General features: G+C 36.9%; 1 protein-coding gene across 4 annotated transcripts in view; it reads left to right on the top strand.

Moving 5' to 3' along the window:
- The window catches only part of SLF1 (SMC5-SMC6 complex localization factor 1), a 77,857-nt gene that overhangs the window by 17,129 nt on the left and 42,556 nt on the right, over positions 1-18,172 (top strand). For 2 of the 4 annotated variants that reach the window (XM_054684982.2, XM_024356912.3), the window contains exons 5-8: positions 8,006-8,168; positions 14,188-14,331; positions 16,412-16,555; positions 17,982-18,131. In XM_054684982.2, the coding sequence (XP_054540957.1) occupies positions 8,006-8,168; positions 14,188-14,331; positions 16,412-16,555; positions 17,982-18,131 (601 nt within the window). The remainder of the gene's footprint in view (positions 1-8,005; positions 8,169-14,187; positions 14,332-16,411; positions 16,556-17,981; positions 18,132-18,172) is intronic. The other 2 variants (XM_054684984.2, XM_054684983.2) reach the window with 1 other exon arrangement.

Below are 18,172 nucleotides of genomic sequence, written 5' to 3'. Positions count from 1 at the left end.
TTCCATCCCTTCATTTTCACTCTGTGTGTCCTCAGAGGTGAAGTTGGTCTCCCGTAGGCAGTACATACTTGGCTTTTTTTTTTTTTTTTTTTTTTTGCTTTTTCAATCTTTTTGACCACTCTATGTCTTTTGTTTGGAGAAGTTAATCCATTTATGTTTAGGGTTATTATCGGTGGGTAAGGAACTTACTTGCCATTTTGTAGTTTGTTTTCCAGTTGATTTGTATATACTGTGTTTCATTCTTCCTATGTTGCTGTCTTCCATTGTGGTTTGATGGTTTTCTGTAGTGGTTTGCATTGATTCCCTTCTACTTATGTTTTGTGTATCTAGTAGAGATTTTCCTTTGTGGTTACCATGTAGTTATATAAAACATTTTATTCTTAGACTATGTCAAACTGATAACTTTGGTCATATATAATAACTCTACACATTTACTCTCCCCCATTTTATGTTTTGATGTCAAAATTTATATTATTTTCTAATTTGTATCCCCTGACAATTGTAGCTGTGGTTCTTTTGATAGATTTGTCTATTAACCACTGCACTAGAGATAAAATTGCTTCACACACCACCATTTTAGTCCAGAGTATTCTGAATATGATTCTACATTACTTAGATTGTTAAGTTTTATACTTTTGTATGTTTTATGTTATTAGTGGCCTTTTGATATAGCTTAAAGAACTTTCTTTCATAATTCCTATCAGGCAGCCCTTATCATGATAAACTACTTTAGTTTTTGTTTGGGAAATTTTTAATTTCTCCCTTATTTCCGAAGAACAGTTTAGCCAGGTAAGTAAGGTATTGGCAGTTTTTTTCCTTTATCACTTTGAGTATATCATAGCCCTCTTTCCTGACTTGAAGTATTTCTGCTTTCAAAGCCACTGGTAATTACGTTCAGACTCTTGTATGTGATATGTTTCTTATCTCCTGCTGCTTTCAGAATTTTTTATTTGTCTTTGATTTTTGATAATTTGATTATTATATACCTTGGTATACTCCTTTGGGTTAAATTTGATTAGAAACCACGATGCTTCTTGTCCCTGGATGTGGTCATCTTTTCCCAGATTCAGAAGTTTTCAGCCATTATTTCCATAAATATGCTTTCTGGTCCCTTTCCTCTCTCTTCTGCTGATTTTATACAGTTATTAGGTCTCATAATTCCCATAGGCTTTCTTCATCCTTTGGGTTTTTTTGCTTCGCTGACTGGAAAATTTCAAACGTACTGTCTTTGAACTCACTGATTCTTTCCTCTGTTTGATTAAGCCTGCTGCTGTTGAAGTCTTCTGTTGCATTTTTCACTTTAGCAATTATATTCTTCATCTCCAAAATTTCCTATTTTGTTGTTGTTTATTCTTTTTCTTTGTCAGACTTCTTGTTTTGTTCATGTATTGTTTTCCATATTTTATTTAATTTTTAATCTGTATGTTCTTGTATTTTACTGATTTTTTTTTTTTTTTGAGATGGAACCTCACCCTGTCACCCAGGCTGGAGTGCAGTGCCACAGTCTTGGCTCACTGCAACCTCCTCCTCCTGGGTTCAAGCGAATCCCCTGCCTCAGCCTCCCAAGTAGCTGGGATTACAGGCACCTGCCACCATGCCTGGCTAATTTTTTTGTATTTTTAGTGAAGATGGAGTTTTGCCATGTTGGCCAGGTTGGTTTTAAACTGCTGACCTTAAGTGATCCACCTACCTTGGCCTCCCAAAGTGCTGAGATTACAAGCATGGGCCACTATGCCTGGCCTGAACTTCTTTAAAGGGATTATTCTTTGTCTATCATTCTGTGGATCTATAGCTCTCCATTCCTTTAGGGTCCATTGTTGGAGCTTTGTTAATTTCTTTGGAGGTGCCCTGATTCTTTGTAATCTTTGAGTTTTTGCATTGGTCTCCTCATTTGTGGAGACAGCCACGTCTTCCAGGTGTTCCTTGGCAGGGATAGAATTTCACTGTTTAGTGATCACTGGGAGATCACTGCTTGTGATTCTGTATGGGCTGGTAATGACTCCAAGCAGGTAGAGCTTGCTTTCTGTTACTCTGTATGGCTGGGCTGCTACCTTTGCATTGATTTTGGAGAGGGGATTGTGCTGGCTGGGCTCTGCTGTTAGATAAAACCACTGGCTGAGCTCTGCAATCAGGCAGAGCTGCAGGCTAGGCGCTGCAATTGTCTCCAGTTGGGCCAGGCTCAGGGTGTATTCCCTGGCTAGGTACTACCAATATTTGAGATCTGCAGTTGGACAAAGTTGCAGGTTGTACCCCAAGATTAAGTAGAATTGCTGCTTAAGATGGATGGGCCTAACTGCTATGCTTAGTACAAATTATAACTGGGGTTTGCCTCACAGTCTTGGTGGGGCCTTGAGGTGGGCTTTGAAGCTAAGCTGAGCACTGTTTAAAGTTCTGAGTGTGGCAGAACTAGCCTCTGTACTTTAATGAAGTACACTGTGGTTAGCATCTCGTTCCCTGAATGGAGTCTTTGGATGTGTGTTAAGGCTGTACTGAATGCTGTTCTCCTGCATATGGCAGAACTAGCCCCCACTCTGCCGAAATGCAGTGTGGCGGTCCTTTCCCATCCTAAGAAGAATCTTGGCATGAATGTTGAGGCTGCACAAAGTGCTGTTGAAATTCCCAGTTGTGGCAGAACTAGCCCCTGGTTTTTTATATTGGTGATGTGGTGAGTTTCTCACTCCCTGGGTGAGGCCATGGGGTAGGATTTGAGGCTGGGCCTGGAGGCTGCCCATCTAGAAATTCCCGCCAGGTAGAACATCCCACAATAGCTTTGCAGGTGCTGTGCTGTTGACTGATACCTCTGATTTGGTGCCATTGATGGCAGGTATGTTGCGCTACCACCAAGATTTGTGCGCTGGTTTTTGTGAGCTCCACCTCCTTGCTTTGTTTCTTCTTCTTCTTATTTTTTATTTTATTTTTTTGAGACAGAGTCTCACTCTGTCACCCAGGCTGAAGTGCAGTGGCGCGATCTCAGCTCACTGCAACCTCCACCTCCCGGGTTCACGCCATTCTTTTGCCTCAGCCTCCCGAGTAGCTGGAACTACAGGCGCCCGCCACCACGCCAGCTAATTTTTTTTGTATTTTTAGTAGGGACAGAGTTTCACCGTGTTAGCCAGGCTAGTCTCGATCTCCGACCTCGTGATCTGCCCACCTCGGCCTCCCAAAGTGCTGGGATTACAGGCGTGAGCCACTGCGCCTGGCCTCCTTGCTTTGTTTCTATCTGACCCCAGGTTGTCTAGCTGTGCCATTACCCCTTGTCCTCCCTTTGAGGTGACACATGAGTGGACTTCCTGAGATGTATCTCAGAATTCTATAAAAGCTCAATGCCTGCCTCCAGTTCTCTTTGCCCGCAATAGTAACCGTGAGCCCTGGAGAATCCTTTGTGTGTGGCACTATGCCAACTTGGGTAAGGGAGAGGTGTGATGGGTCAAAGTGAGACCATTTGTTTTTGCCCTCTCACAGTTTTTATGAAGTTCTGTGGTTTACGCCGGTATCCCAGGCTTGATATTAATTGGATTTGTCTGATACTAATATAGCCACTTTAGCACTCCTTTGAGAAACATCAGCATGTACATCATTTTGTATTCTTTTACTTAAAATGGGTTTCTTTTAGACATTCTACAGCTGAGTCTTAAAAATGTAATTTGACAATTTCTGCCTTTAATTGCATTGTTGAGGACATTTACATTTAATTGTTGACAAATTGAATTAAATCTAGTATCTTGCTGGTTATTTTTTTCTCATCTCTTTTCTTCCCTTTTTTTTTTTTTTTTTTTTTTTTTTTTTTTTGAGATGGAGTCTGGCTCTGTTGCTCAGGCTGGAGTGCAGTGGCACCATCTTGGCTCACTGCAACCTCTGCCTCCCAAGTTCAAATGATGCTCCTGCCTCAGCTTCCCGAATAACTGGATAACAGGCGCACATCACCATGCTTGACTAATTTTTCTATTTTTATTAGAAACGGGGTTTCACCATGTTGGCCAGGCTGGTCTCGAACTTCTGACCTCAGGTGATTTGGCCACCTTGGCCTCCCAAAGTGCTGGGATTACAGGCGTGAGCCACTGCAGCCAGCCATCCCATCATTTCTTTATTCTGCTTTCCCGTTTTCCTTGACTTCTTTTCCACTAGTTCAGTGTTTTTAATGGTTTCCTTTAATCTCTGTATTAGATCTCTTTTTTTAATGGTTGCTGTAATATATACAGTGTCCATCTTTAACTGTTCATAGTCAAATGTCAAACAGTATCTTTTTGCATGTAGTGCAGAAACCTTAAAACAATATACAGTTGACAGTTGAACAATGTGGGATTGGAGTGCTGACCCCCTGTGCAGTTGAAAATTCATGTATAACTTGACTCCCCAAAAACATAACTACTAGTAGCCTACTGTTGACTGGAAGCCTTACTGATAATGTAAACAGTTAACATAAATTTTGTTATAAGAAAATCATAAGAGAAAATATATTTACTATTCATTAAGTGAAAGTGGATCATCATAAACGTCTTCATCCTTGTTGCCTTCATATTGAGTAGGCTGAGTAGGAGGAAGGGTTGGTTTTGCTGTCTCAAGGGTAGCAGAGGCAAAAGAGGTGGAAGGGGAGGCAGGAGAGGCAGACACACTTGGTGTGTAACTTTTGTGGACCTGTGTTGTTCACGGGTCAACTGTATTTCCATTTGTTCTTCCTATCCTTTTTTCTATTGTTGACCTCTGTGTATTATAAACTTCCAAATACATTGGTAATATTTTACTTTTGCTAGTCATTTACTTTTAAGATGATTAAAAATAATGAAATATATCTTCAATATTTGACTTCATTTTTGCCATTTCCTGGCATTAGTTTCTTTGTGTAGCTCCAGATTTTCCTCTGGTATCATACCTTTTTTTGCCTAAAGAACTCTTTTTAACAGTTCTTATAATGTAAGTGTGCTGGTAATGATTTATCTCATTTTTTATTTGAGAAGGTGTTTATTTTTGGAAGATATTTTCACTGCATATAGAATTATGGGTTGACAGTTTTTTCACTTTAATTCGTAATTAAAGATTCTCTTCCACTTTCTTCTGGCTTACATAGTTCTGATGAGAACTCAGCTGTCATTCTTTTTTTCCGTTTGTATCATTTTGTCTTCCCTGGTTTTCTTCAAGATTTTCTCCTAGCCATTGGTTTTTACTAGTTTGATTATGATGTGTAGTAGAGTGTTTGTGTTTGTGTATTTTATTATTGATTTATTTTGCTTGAGGATCTCTGAGCTTGTGTATGTGGAGTTTTTTGGTTTTTATTAAATATGATACTCTCCAGCCATTATTTTTTAAATATTTCTTCCTTCATGTTGTTCTTCTGGAACTCCATTGCATGCCTTTTAAACTATTTGATTATTTTCAATAGCTATTGCATGCTTTGTTCTTTTTAAAAAAAAAAAATTTTTAGTTGGGATAATTCTATTGACCAATCTTAAAATTCAGTGATTCCTTTTTCAGTTGTGTTCAGTCTGCAGATGAGCTTGTCGAAGAACTTCTTTGATATAATGCCTTTTATTTCTACCATTTCCATTGAACTCTCCAGTGAATTCCTCATTTCTTCAAGTATGTTGTCCACTTTTTCCATTAGTTCCTTTAACACATCAGTCACAGTTATGTTAAAGTTGTTTTCTGATAATTTCAACATGTGGGTCATATTTCAGTGTATACTGTTGATTCCTTTCTCTTAACAGTGGTTTGGTTTTCTTCTTGCCTATTTTGTATGTTGTGTACTTTTTTTATTGCATGCCAGATATCACATATACAAGAATATTGATAGAGGCTGATGTGAATATTTATATCCAAAAATTAGACCTACCTCTTCTGTAAGGTGGTTAGTATGGGTGATTGAGTTAATCTTGTCAGTTGTTGAGCTAGTGCTATGGTGAATGTTGCTCCCTCCTGCCCACCCCACCCCCCCACAAAAACTCATGTTGAAATTTAATTGCCATTGTGAAAGTATTGGAAGGTGGGGCCTTTAAGAAGGGATTAATGCCATTATCATGGGACTGGCTTGGTTATAAAAGTAAGCTCTTTCTCACATGGTCTCTCTTGCTCTTCTGCTTATCTTCATGGGATGATGCAGCAGGAAGGTTCTCATCAGATGCTCTTGGAGTTCTGAAAGTCCAAGAATAAAAACTTATTTTTCTTATAAATTACCAAGTCTTCAGTATTCTGTTATAGCAGCAGAAAATGACAAGACAGCTGAATTTGAGTATTGTTAATTCTGTAATCACCATCAATGCATCACTTCAGCTTACAACAGTGGGCTCCAGTTTCTTTGTGCTTATTATGGGGACTGGACTGGAATGCTGGAGCGTTTCTCATCACTATTCTTGCTCTGCCCTAGCTTTCAACAATCCTTAAACCACTAGGTCATAGAAGGTGTCTCTTTTCATGCTCTTCCTTTCTCTGTTGTTACTCAGCTTCAGGTCGAGGGTGTGGGTAGATGTATTCTCAGTTTTGCTAGACAAGCTTCACCCTTAAGCATTTTCCGTACTATTGGTCCCTGGGTTTGGGGCTTTCTCAGCATTTGTTTATCAAACTTCCATTGCAGCTAAATTCTGCCCTGTACATGTAGGCAGTGGCCTGGGCAAGAGGGTTTCCGGCCTCTCCCCCAGTATTAGATCTCTCTTGTGTATTGATACAAGACCTGGGACCTAAGTGACATTCCTGCTGCTCCTTCAGGGAAGATGTTTTTTGCTTCTGTCCCTCATCCGGAAACAGTGGGTATTTTTCCCAGGCTGGGCAGCAGCAGGTTTTCCTAACCCTTGCCTAAGGGCAGGTAAGTTTTATTTCCACCCCTCCAAGAGAAGCAGTGCATCTTTTCCTAGGTCTGAAGGCAAAAGACTGTCTTATTCTTACCCAAATGACTTAAGGCTTTTGCTTTATATGAGAGAACAGTCTGGAGAAGTGGGCCTGGTTTTACATCTATCCGTTAATGGCAGCCAGTCACCACTAGCCCACTTATGCTGTCAAGGAGAGCTCCCTGCATTTCTCCTAACCTGCCTTCAATCTTTTTCATGAGCATTTAATGGAGTCATGTGGCAAAGAGCATGCTAGCGAGGACAGGTTTCCCTTATGTCACAGACTTTCAGCTTTCTAAACTGTGATGCTAGCTATACTTGCCCCTTAAATTTTGTAAACTTTACTTAATTTTTACATGTTTTTATGGGAACTGTGTTGCTTCTTTGATCTGCCAAAAGTGAAATAGTTTGGTTGTCCAGTCTCTTCATAAAAGAGCTTATCCCTCTTCAGAAATCACCTTACTTGGTTGACTTGTTACCTCGGTTTTCTGATGGGGTCAATAAAAGTTAGGATTTTGTAGATTATTTGGCTTTTTCTTACTGTTAGGTGGTAGCCTCTCTTGTGGCTTTCTAAAGCCTAAGCAGAAGCAGAACTTCATGAAACTTTTGTGTTGTATGTCTGTCTCCCTTGTGTGTGTCTTCTTAGTCTAAATGTAAAATGTATTTTTTCATTTGTTTTTTTCTGATTTTATTTTTTTATTTTGTAAAATGTATTTCTTAACATAGATCAAGGCTAATTTTTTTTTTAAGTAGTTCAAGGCTAAAATTTTTTGAAAGCTAACTTTTTAGGAGTGTTTGCAACTGGTTCCATATTTTATGGTCCAGAATTACTTTCTTGGGAGTACGTTACCTTTGAGGATAGCCGCTTCCTTAGACTTCTTTCATTATCTTTTGGTTTATTGACATGACTTTTCCTTAGGGAATACTTTAATATTCTTGGTCCCTAAAAGCCTTTCCTTTATCAAGAAATGGATAGGTAGAAAAACTACTATGATTTCTTAAATATCTACTCTGAACAATTTATAATTTAAGAAATTGCAGCCGTGTTCTCTGTGATCCTCAATTGCCCAAAGAAATTAGTCCCTATTAGAAAAGTCCATTCGTACTCCTAAGAAATAATTAATTTAGATAATTTTACTAAAGAAACTCAAATTTTCTAATACTTTTATACCATTTACATTTTTATTTAGAGTTTTGGAGGCTGGAAAGGCAAATGTTATTTTACCAAAAAGTTCACCAAGTGGAATAACTCATGTGATTGCCAGTAATGCAAGAATTAAAGCTGAGAAAGAAAAAGATAACTTTAAGGCTCCATTTTATCCAATTCAGTATCTAGGGGATTTTCTTTTAGAGGTAAGTAAAATAAATAGTAAACATTTTATTTTGTTTCATGTGTTCATTTTATAAAATACCAATATAGTAAAATATATATTAAAGTTGTGTTCTAAATTTTGAAAATACATTGGTAGTAATTTAAATGACACTTTTTAAAGGCAGTGGCTCTCAATTACTTAAATATTCATGAATACTTCCTGTAGATTTGAAAGAAGCTTACTAGTTAAGTTTAACATTAAGTATTTTAATGTCAGTATAAATAAAGTAGTAGAATATGTAGTATTATATAGTATTGTATGAGAATTTGGGGGTTATTTTTCCTTTGGAAAAGAGAGCTATTTCTAAGGGTTTAGAAATACTGTCCTGTCCTATTCCCCTACATCCTCCTCCTTACTTGGTGTGGATGATGCTCCTCAAGTTGTTTGAATGGGCATCAAACCCTAGAAGAAACTGTCCAGGAGATAAGCAAAGAAGAATTTTAAGAGCACTCAGGGGAGAAGAGAACCCTTAGTATGTCCAAAAACGACCTTGTTATAGGAAAAATCATCTTCGTTGTTTCCCATCTCGTAGATACCATTATGTTTTATCTAATACTTTATGTCAGAGATCTGGAAATTACCCTTAAAATCTTTCTCTCCCTTACTTCTCACATCTGTCAACTACTAAGTCTTACTGATTTTATCTCAAATGTTTCTTGAATCAAACCACTTCTCTCCTTCTGTACTAACATCATATTGAGTTTACCATCTTTCCTCTGCACTTCTGTACTAACATCGTACTGAGTTTATCATCTTTCCTCAGCACTCCTGGAATAGGCTTGTGATTAATCTTCCTGTAACTCTACCTTTTTACTCTAATTTCCTAGTTACTCTTTCTTTTTCCTTTAGTATATTCTAGCTCATTCAGAAAGAGCAATCAAAATGCTCTTTCTAAAACAATTTTGATCCTGTCACTCACCTACGTAAAACTCTTCAGTGGCTTCCCATTGCTCTTAGGACAAAGTCCTAAATCTCTAATACGGCTTACAAGTTCCCACAGGATTCCTGTCATTTCTGTCTTTTCAATTGTATCCTGTTTCACTCTTATCTGTGCTCACTATGCTATATGAAAACTCCTTCTCCCAGTGTCTTAAATAAGCTAAGCTACTCCTAACTCAGTGTCTTCTCAAAAGATATTTTCTCCTTCTGAAAAGTTATCCTCCACTACTCCTTCACTCTGTGGGTCTTCCTGCCTTCTGCTCATCTTTCAGGTTCCTGTTACAATGTTACTCTACAGGGAAGCCTCCTTGATCCCCTTACTCAGTGAGGTTCACCTATGTGTTCTCATAGCATTATTTAGCTTGGTACTCCTTACAATTACGGTTAAGTAATTGATTATTTGGTTAATGTCTGTTTCCCCATGTAGACCAAAAGCTCCTTGTCATCAGGCATCATGTCTGTCTTTTCCATTGTTTTATTCTGATCACCTCACAAAGAGCCTGGCACATGGATTCTCATTCAATATTTGTTAATAGAGAATTTGTGAAAGATGTTTGAGTCTTCCAAAATTACATGTAATATATCATTATATAGTTACCTTTCCCTAATGAGTAGCAGCAATGGATATTGGAAATTTGACTTTAGTTCAAGGAATATGTCTGCTTGGACTATGGATAATCTCATTGTCCTTGACAGTCACTAGTTAGGAATGAGCATTTGAACCAATTCTGATCAATGGGTCATGAAGAGAAGTATGTAAGAGCTTCTAGGAAGTTGCTTTCTCATAATGAGAAGAAAGCCACTGATGGGCTGACTCCTGCTAGTTATGAACACAGAAGAATGTAACCTGAAATACTACTGGTTAACCATGAAAAGAACTCACCTTAGGGTGAAACCAGCCCTGTAGTTAGCAGAGTGTAGACATAGAATCTAGACCCTGGCGCTACTTAAGTTGCTGGATTAAACAACACTGAAACCTGTTTTACGATTAGATCACATTGCTTTTCTGTGTGGTAATTCATTTCCATGTTGTTTAAGTTAGTTTGGGTTGGTTTTCTATTATTTGTAGCCAAAAGCACATTATCTGATAGACCGCTCTGAATAGTTTAAATGTAGTATTAACTATGAAGAGAACGAAAGTTGTTCTTAACTAGATTAGTAAAGGTATATTAATTTTCTTTTTTACTTGGAAAATAATGCTTAAAGTGCAACATATACCATGCATTATCTACAATATTATTTTGCAGTATTCTAACAACATTCATATCCAGCTGCTGAAATAGTGGGGGGCAGCAATAGTATATCAACCAGATAGCAGAAAGTCTCCAACTTATATTTGGTTTTAGAATACATTGTTTTATAAGTTCTGGATCAAACAGCTGGGAGTTCATAACCAATCGAAATAAGGAAGGCATATTGTGATCACTTCTGATCACAGAAGAAGAGACATTAGAAAGTTAACTGTATTTCAGTGTCTTGCTTTTCTTCAGTATAGATCATATTCCAGTCCTCATTAGATGGATCTTGAAGTGTCATCCAAGAAAAGCTGCCATGTAAAATGACTGAGTTAATAGTAACAAGCCAGGCGTGGTGGTTCTGTAATCCAAGCACTTTGGGAGGCTGAGGCAGGAGGATCACTTGAGGCTAGGAGTTTGAGACCAGCCTAAGCAACGTAGCGAGACTCCATATCTACAAAAAATTTTTAAAATTTGCTGGATGTGGTGGTACACCTATAGTTCTAGCTACTCTTAAGCTGAGGCAGGTTTGCTTTAGCCCAGGATGTTGAGGCTGCAGTTAGCACTATGATTGTGCCACTGCACTCCAGCCTGAGCAACAGAGTGAGACCTTGTCCCCTTTTTTTTTTAAGGTAACATTGTATTTTTTAAAAAAGTTTTGTTTAACCCTCTTATACTTTTTGAAAAGCTTCTGAGTACCAGAACTGGAAATCTATGTATTTCAGGTTTATAGATATTTATCGAAGACCATTGCTGTACCAGGCATTATGCAGTGCATTAGGGATATGAAAATGAATAAGACCATATATCACACGTTGAGATGCTTAGTATTTAGCAATGGAGAAAAAGCATGGACACTGTTACTTGCAATTCATATGAATCGTGCATTTGTAAAACTATATGCAAGGTACAGGAATACAGAGGAACAAATGACTAACGTATCTCAATTGTTTGGCCCAAGGAAGGTTTCATAAAAATGAGAGGCTACCTAGGAATACTGAAAACTTATCTTGACTACTTAAGAAAGAAAAATGAACTACAGCAGTCTTATGGGAATATATTAGGAATAACAGAAACAGCATAGACTTTTTGAGCCGGATCAACTAATTCGTGGTCCACATTTATAATGTAGCACTGTGACCATAGGAAAGTCATTTATTGTGTCCCTCAGTTTCTCCCTTTGTGTGTAGAAGCTAATACTACATTGCTTTGGTGATTGTGAGAATTATTACTATTACTACTTTGAGTAATAGTTACTGAGTGATTATTATGGGTCAGGCTATATGTTAAGCATTTTACATGCTTAGTCATATTTAAACCTCATGTTCATGTGTGGTATGTATTATGACTTCATTTACTGTTTGGGATAAATTTTGAGGTAAAATGAGGGTAAGTAACTTGCCCAAGATCCCACAGCTGTCATGTATCAGAGCAGAAACTTAAAGCCAACCACTCAGTAAATTTTAAGGTTTCTTTCCTCAAATCTTCCTTTCCTAGATCCTTTTTGTCTCCCCATTTTGAGTATTATTAGATTTCCAGTCTCTTTGTAGGTAGTTAAAAAATAATAAATGCTGTAATCGATACCATAAACGAATATCTAGTCATAGGATTATGAAATACTATTTAAGCATCAGGGTATAAGTACAAGTTAAGAACCAAGTAGCACTCAAAGGGCTGCCTTTCTTGATTTATATGTCTCTTCTTCTTCTTATGCATCTGGTCTAATCAGTTCATTCAAGTTGTGTGACAGATGCTTTGGCTGAATATTGGAATAAGACCTGGAGACCAGAGCATCTCAATTATACCTAGCCAAAGATAGGAAACTAAGTCAAATATCAGAATCAAGAGCCAACTCTCATTGCCACAACTGTGTTGCCCTACTCCTAGATAATAGAATAGGTAGCTGATTAAGCAGGCTTTTAGTTATCCTTTAGTGCATAGCACTATACTTTACAAAATATACTAGTCTTGGACTGGCTTTCCTAGATTATAAAAGGAGACAAACACCTAACCCATTGCCTAGTACATAGTTGACACTAAGATACTTATAAGGAATAAAAATGACTATTTATAGTTAAATAATTTCTCTATATTTCATAAGAGTCACCAATTAGACAAAGTATTAGTGGCTTAGAGAAAAATATATGTGGATCATTTGTTTAGCTGTATAGATAATAGATTATTCAATTTCAAAACTTTCAAATGTTATACCTTCTGTATCAGGTTGTGATTTTTAAATAGTTAACTTATGTAGGGTACTAGTATCATACATCTTAATTTACAGATTCATATGTAGCATCTGAAATGGACACATAAGTAAATATATTCAGGATTAGGAAACAGTTTATTTCTTGCCTTGTTGCTGATGATAGTGGTATGTTCCCTGCATTCTCCATAATGAGAATGTATATGGGATTAATTCATCCTGTATTCTGGACATTTTTTGAGGACCTAAGCCTATGGATTTATCCTCCCATTACCAACCATGTAAAATTTAATGCCAGGTACTCATTTCCCCCCACCTGCAAGTTGCGCTTAACAGAAATTGTTGTTGATACATTCTTTGGTCCCAGTAATAGGAAGGGAGAAAAGTCTTTATTTTCTTAGTTTTCATTTTCACCTTTCTGAGTTGCTGAAAAAGAAATTCAATCAGCTATTCTCAGGGATTATTCTGTGGTTTCAGGATTGCAGCCTGCTAAAAGGACGGCTCTCATTTTAACATAGGTTACCAAGTGCGAGTGAGAGGGAACTAAAGATCACGTTAAAGGCCTTAACACGTTTTGTTTTTTTATAATTGTTCCCTAGGAAGACTGTGATTCTTCAGTCTCTTTGGGTAGAGATTGTGAATCTCTGAAAATAGCCTTTCTTTTTTTAGACGGAGTCTCGCTGTGTTACCCAGGCTGGAGTGCAGTGGTGTGATCTTGGCTCACTGCAGCCTCCACCTCCCAAGTTCAAGCAATTCTCCTGCCTCGGCCTCCCGAGTAGCTGAGATTACAGGCATGTGCCACCATGGCTGGCTAATTTTTGTATTTTTAGTAGCGACGGGGTTTCACCATGTTGGGCAGGATGGTCTTGATCTTCTGACCTCGTGATCCACCCGCCTTGGCTTCCCAAAGTGCTGGGATTACAGGCATGAGCCACCGTGCCCAGCCTGAACAGCCTCTCATAAGTACATTTTGGGAACTGTCATGAACTTTTACTCCCAGCTTGTTTATATTACTAAACTTACAGAATTATATGTATAAGTATGTATGCAATGAATTTAAAATAATTATTGGAAGTTGATTTATGAATGTAGTTTGGGTTCCTTGGCAAGAGAAATTTTGTTGTTTGAGATAGAGCTACATTAAGATAATTGTTGTTTATTGCTATTCAAGTAAGAGTATTGTGTAACCTTTTCCTCTCTATGTGGGGTATACTTGCAAGTGAGAAGTCTTACCAGGAAAAAACTGAAAAATAATCCAAGAAGAAGTCTGTCTATAATTGATGATTTGTAAAATCTAGATTGTAACTTTAGCTTGGACAGGGACTAGATAAAATATTTTTGTTCTTGGTTATTCATAAAAATGACTTGTTAGTAGATGAACAAAGCATTACCTTTTCTTGAGATATACAGAAATCACTTTATTATTCAGGACCTTTACTATCATGATTTTTTCCCTGAAAGATTTTTATCAGTGTTTAACATCCTTTGATTTAAGAGGGTGCATTTTACCTACTTGTTTGACTAACAAAGTATTATAGTTAAAGTTGAGTACCATAAAACGTACATAATATTGAAAATACACTTAGATGATTGCCTAAACCATTTTTACATACATACAGAAAGAAATTCAGAATGATGAAGATTCCCAAACCAATTCTGTTTGGACTGAACATAGCAATGAAGAAACAAACAAAGATTTCAGGAAAGATGCAGGATTTCTTGAAATGAAAGGTGCCTTAAGAGAGACCATGTATAGAACCCAGGTAAACTTTATAGGCTGAAAAACATACATTTCTGATGTTTCTTATAGAATTGTTTGAGAGGCAAAGTATGGTGGAAAAAACAGATTTTGGAATCAGAAGGCTGGTGTTTGAACCATGTGTTTATAGTCTGTGACTTGAACATGTTAGGAAATTGTCCTGTGTCTCTGGGAACTCTTGTTGAAGTAATGTTTGTATGCATATAGAAATATACAGAGTTCCTTATACATAGTGCGTTCTCAACACATGGTAATTACTTAAAAACTGTATGTTTAGGTAACATCATGTGTCTTATAAAGCATTTTTCTTACCTGAGAGCACAATATATAATTCATGTAAATTCAAGTATTTATATAGAATAAAATTTAAAAATACACAAATGAAGTCTATTTTGATTAACTTGTAAAACAATAAAACAGGAAGGACTTTGAACTTGGAGCAATAAAAAGTACCTCAAGAAAGCATATATGGTATGGTGGCTGTCAAGTACAACTTTTCAAACAGCAGTAGCAACCACAAAAAGGACATTATTAGTTCTGCTCTAGAAGAGCTAATGTTCAGTTATGTTCACTTTCATATTGTGTTTTATAAAGCAGTCTATTTGGTTAATTTATCAAATTATTAAGTTGATAATTATTAGTCTAAACTAAAAGTTTTATGTATAACTAGGAAGAAATTCAAAATAAATTGTTTTTACCATATCTGTCAAGTATTTTTGAAAGGTAATTCTAGGAATAATTTGGAACATTTTTTTTTTTTTTTTTTTTTGAGACAGAGTCTTGCTGTTTCACCCAGGCTGGACTGCAGTGGCACTATCTCGGCTCACTGCAAGCTCTGCCTCCTGGGTTCACGCCATTCTCCTGCCTCAGCCTCCCGAGTAGCTGGGACTACAGGCGCCCGCCATTGCGCCTGGCTAATTTTTTGTATTTTCTTAGTAGAGATGGGGTTTCACCATGTTAGCCAGGATGGTCTCGATCTCCTGACCTCGTGATCCGCCCGCCTCGGCCTCCCAAAGTGCTGGGATTACATAGTTCCTTAAGAAATTGTATATGGCAAGATTTGCTAGAACTTTCCAAACTTAAAATATTTTTGCATTTTTTTCTGACTTTTCCAGTGTATATTTATATTTATGTGACTTAGAAGACTACTTTTTGTAATTTACTATATGTGCATGTTTTAATGAGAAGCTTTTTTGAGTTGATGTGCCTCTTGTGAAATATACATTGTAAACCACAGTGTATAGCATTTTTACATATAGAAAGGAATGTAGAATGAAGATGGAGTTATTAAAATAAATTTAGTTTTGAATAAACATGGCAAAAGAATAAAATAGAAATTTTGTAAGATAAATGGAAATCATTAAAATACATCTACAGTCATGTACACATAATGATGTTTTGGTCAACAACGGACCCCGTATATGACAGTGGTCCCATAAGATAATAATACCATATTTTTACTGTATCCTTTCTATGTTTAGATACACTAATACTCAGCATTGTGTTGCAGTTGCCTATAGCATTTAATACTGTAACATGTCATAAAGATTTGTAACTTAGGCGCGATAGACCATACCGTATAGACTAGGTGTGTAGTAGACTATACCATCTAGGTTTGTGTAGGTAGACTCTGATGTTCGCACAATGACGAAATCAACTAACGATGTACTTCTCAAAACATATCCCCATCGTTAAGCAGTGCATGACTGTATATATGTCTTCTTGAGTTCTTTTTAGGACTCAAATTATGTATGTAAAATTCAAGTAGAAATATCCTTTTTTAAAAATAGCTATTTTGGTATAATGATTAAACAACATGATTTGTAATACTCATTAATCGGAATTCAGCACATAGGTAAACTAAAGCATATATGTTAACGTACTATAAAGCTTTGTGAACTGAAAACAATTATGTTCTGCTTTATCTTACATAATTCAGAGGGCTCTTTACTCTATTTAACCTTGTATGTATATTTTACAAAACCTACGTTCCTGGATGGGTTTTTCTTTTGTGACTTGTGTTGATTGTGTTAAGGCTATATTTAATCCACAGTCTTAACTAAATTATGTTTACAAACACGCAGAAAGAAATGCAAAATCATGAAGATGTTAATGTTGGTTCTATTTTGATTCAACATCACAAAAAAGAAAAATTCAGTGGTTCCAGTAAAGATTTGAAATTTGTTAAAATGAGAAATACCTTTGGAAGACATACATATGAAAATCAGGTACAACTTTCCAAATTAAAAATAATTTATTTTTAATATATATAGTGTTTATAGAACAGTTTTCTTTAGCTTTTAAAAAATATATAAAAATGAGTTATGTATCCAATAGCTAGATTAAGAAATAGAGCATTACCAGTTTTTAAGACCTGCTGTATTATTTTCTTTTTTCTTCTTTTTTTTTTTTGAGATGGAGTCTTGCTCTGTTACCAGGCTGGAATGCAGTGGCACAATCTCAGCTCACTGCAACCTCTGCCTCCTGGGTTCAAGCAATTCTCCTGCCTCAGCCTCCCAAGTAGCTGGGACTACAGGCACACACCACCACGCCTGGCTAATTTTTGTAATTTTTTCAGTAGAGACTGGGTTTCACCATGTTGGCCAGGATGGTCTTGATCTCTTGACCTTGTAATCTGCCCACCTCCGCCTCCCAAAGTACTTGGATTACAGGCGTGAGCCACTGCGCCCAGCCTGCTATATCATTTTCTAATGCATCCCCTTTCTCCCTCTTAAGAAGTAATCTTTGTCTTAGAATTTGTGTTAATTATTTTCTTATTTTTCATTATAGTTTTAACAGCTGTGTGTGTATCTCTAACTGATATGGTTTAGCTTTGTCTATTCATGAACATTTTATAGTTTATGTTATTTATAGACTTCTTTTGCTAATGTATATAAAATTTTATTGTTTGACTATGCCACAATAATATCTTTTATCCATTTTACTGTTGATAAGCCTTTGGGCTTCTTTTTATTGGTTTATGTGTTTGATTGTTAAGTTTTTGCAATTATGAACAATTCTGCTATGAATAATATGAACATTATCTTGTATACCTCTTGGGATACATGTTTAGTAATTTCTCTAGCTTAGTTGGTATATTCCTAGGAATGGACTTGCTGGGTCATAAGGACTGTGCATGTTCAACTATACTAGGCAGTGTCCAACTTTTTTCAAAATATTTTACTAATGTACACCTACTCTGTCAATGGATGAGATTTTCTGTTGTACGTACTTCTTTATTTTTATTTCTATTTTTTGAGATGGAGTTTCACTCTAGTTGCTCAGGCTGGAGTGCAATGGCGCAATCTCAGCTCGCCACAACCTCCGCCTTCCAGGTTCAAGCGATTCACCTGCCTCAGCCTCCCAAGTAGCTGGGATTACAGGCATGTGCCACCACGCCTGGCTAATTTTGTATTTTTAGTGGAAATGGGATTTCTCCATGTTGGTCAGGCTGGTCTCTAACTCCCAACCTCAGGTGATCCGCCCGCCTTGGCCTCCCAAAGTGCAGAGATCACAGGCATGAGTCACCGCGCCCGGCCGTACTTCTTTATTTTTTAATGTGTATGAAAGTATGAAAGTCACTCTTGAGTTTATTTGGATTTTGTAACATATGTCATTGATGTTGAGATTTAATTGTGGTCTAAATACATGTAGAAGGAAATTAAGAAAAAAGATGAAGATATTCAGAGGAGTTATACTTTGAGGAGAAAACGCAAGAAAGAAAAAGAAAGCAATTGCAAGAAAGACGTTGAACATGAAAAAATAAAAAGTACCTTAAGAAGGCACATATATAATAGAGATCAGGTAAAGCTTTGTAAGCTAAGCTATAGCTTTCTTTTTTATTT

This window comes from Pan troglodytes, chromosome 4 (assembly GCF_028858775.2).
Source record: "Pan troglodytes isolate AG18354 chromosome 4, NHGRI_mPanTro3-v2.0_pri, whole genome shotgun sequence".
Classification (NCBI taxonomy): Eukaryota; Metazoa; Chordata; class Mammalia; order Primates; family Hominidae; genus Pan; species Pan troglodytes.
This window is presented reverse-complemented; position numbering and strand designations above follow the sequence as displayed.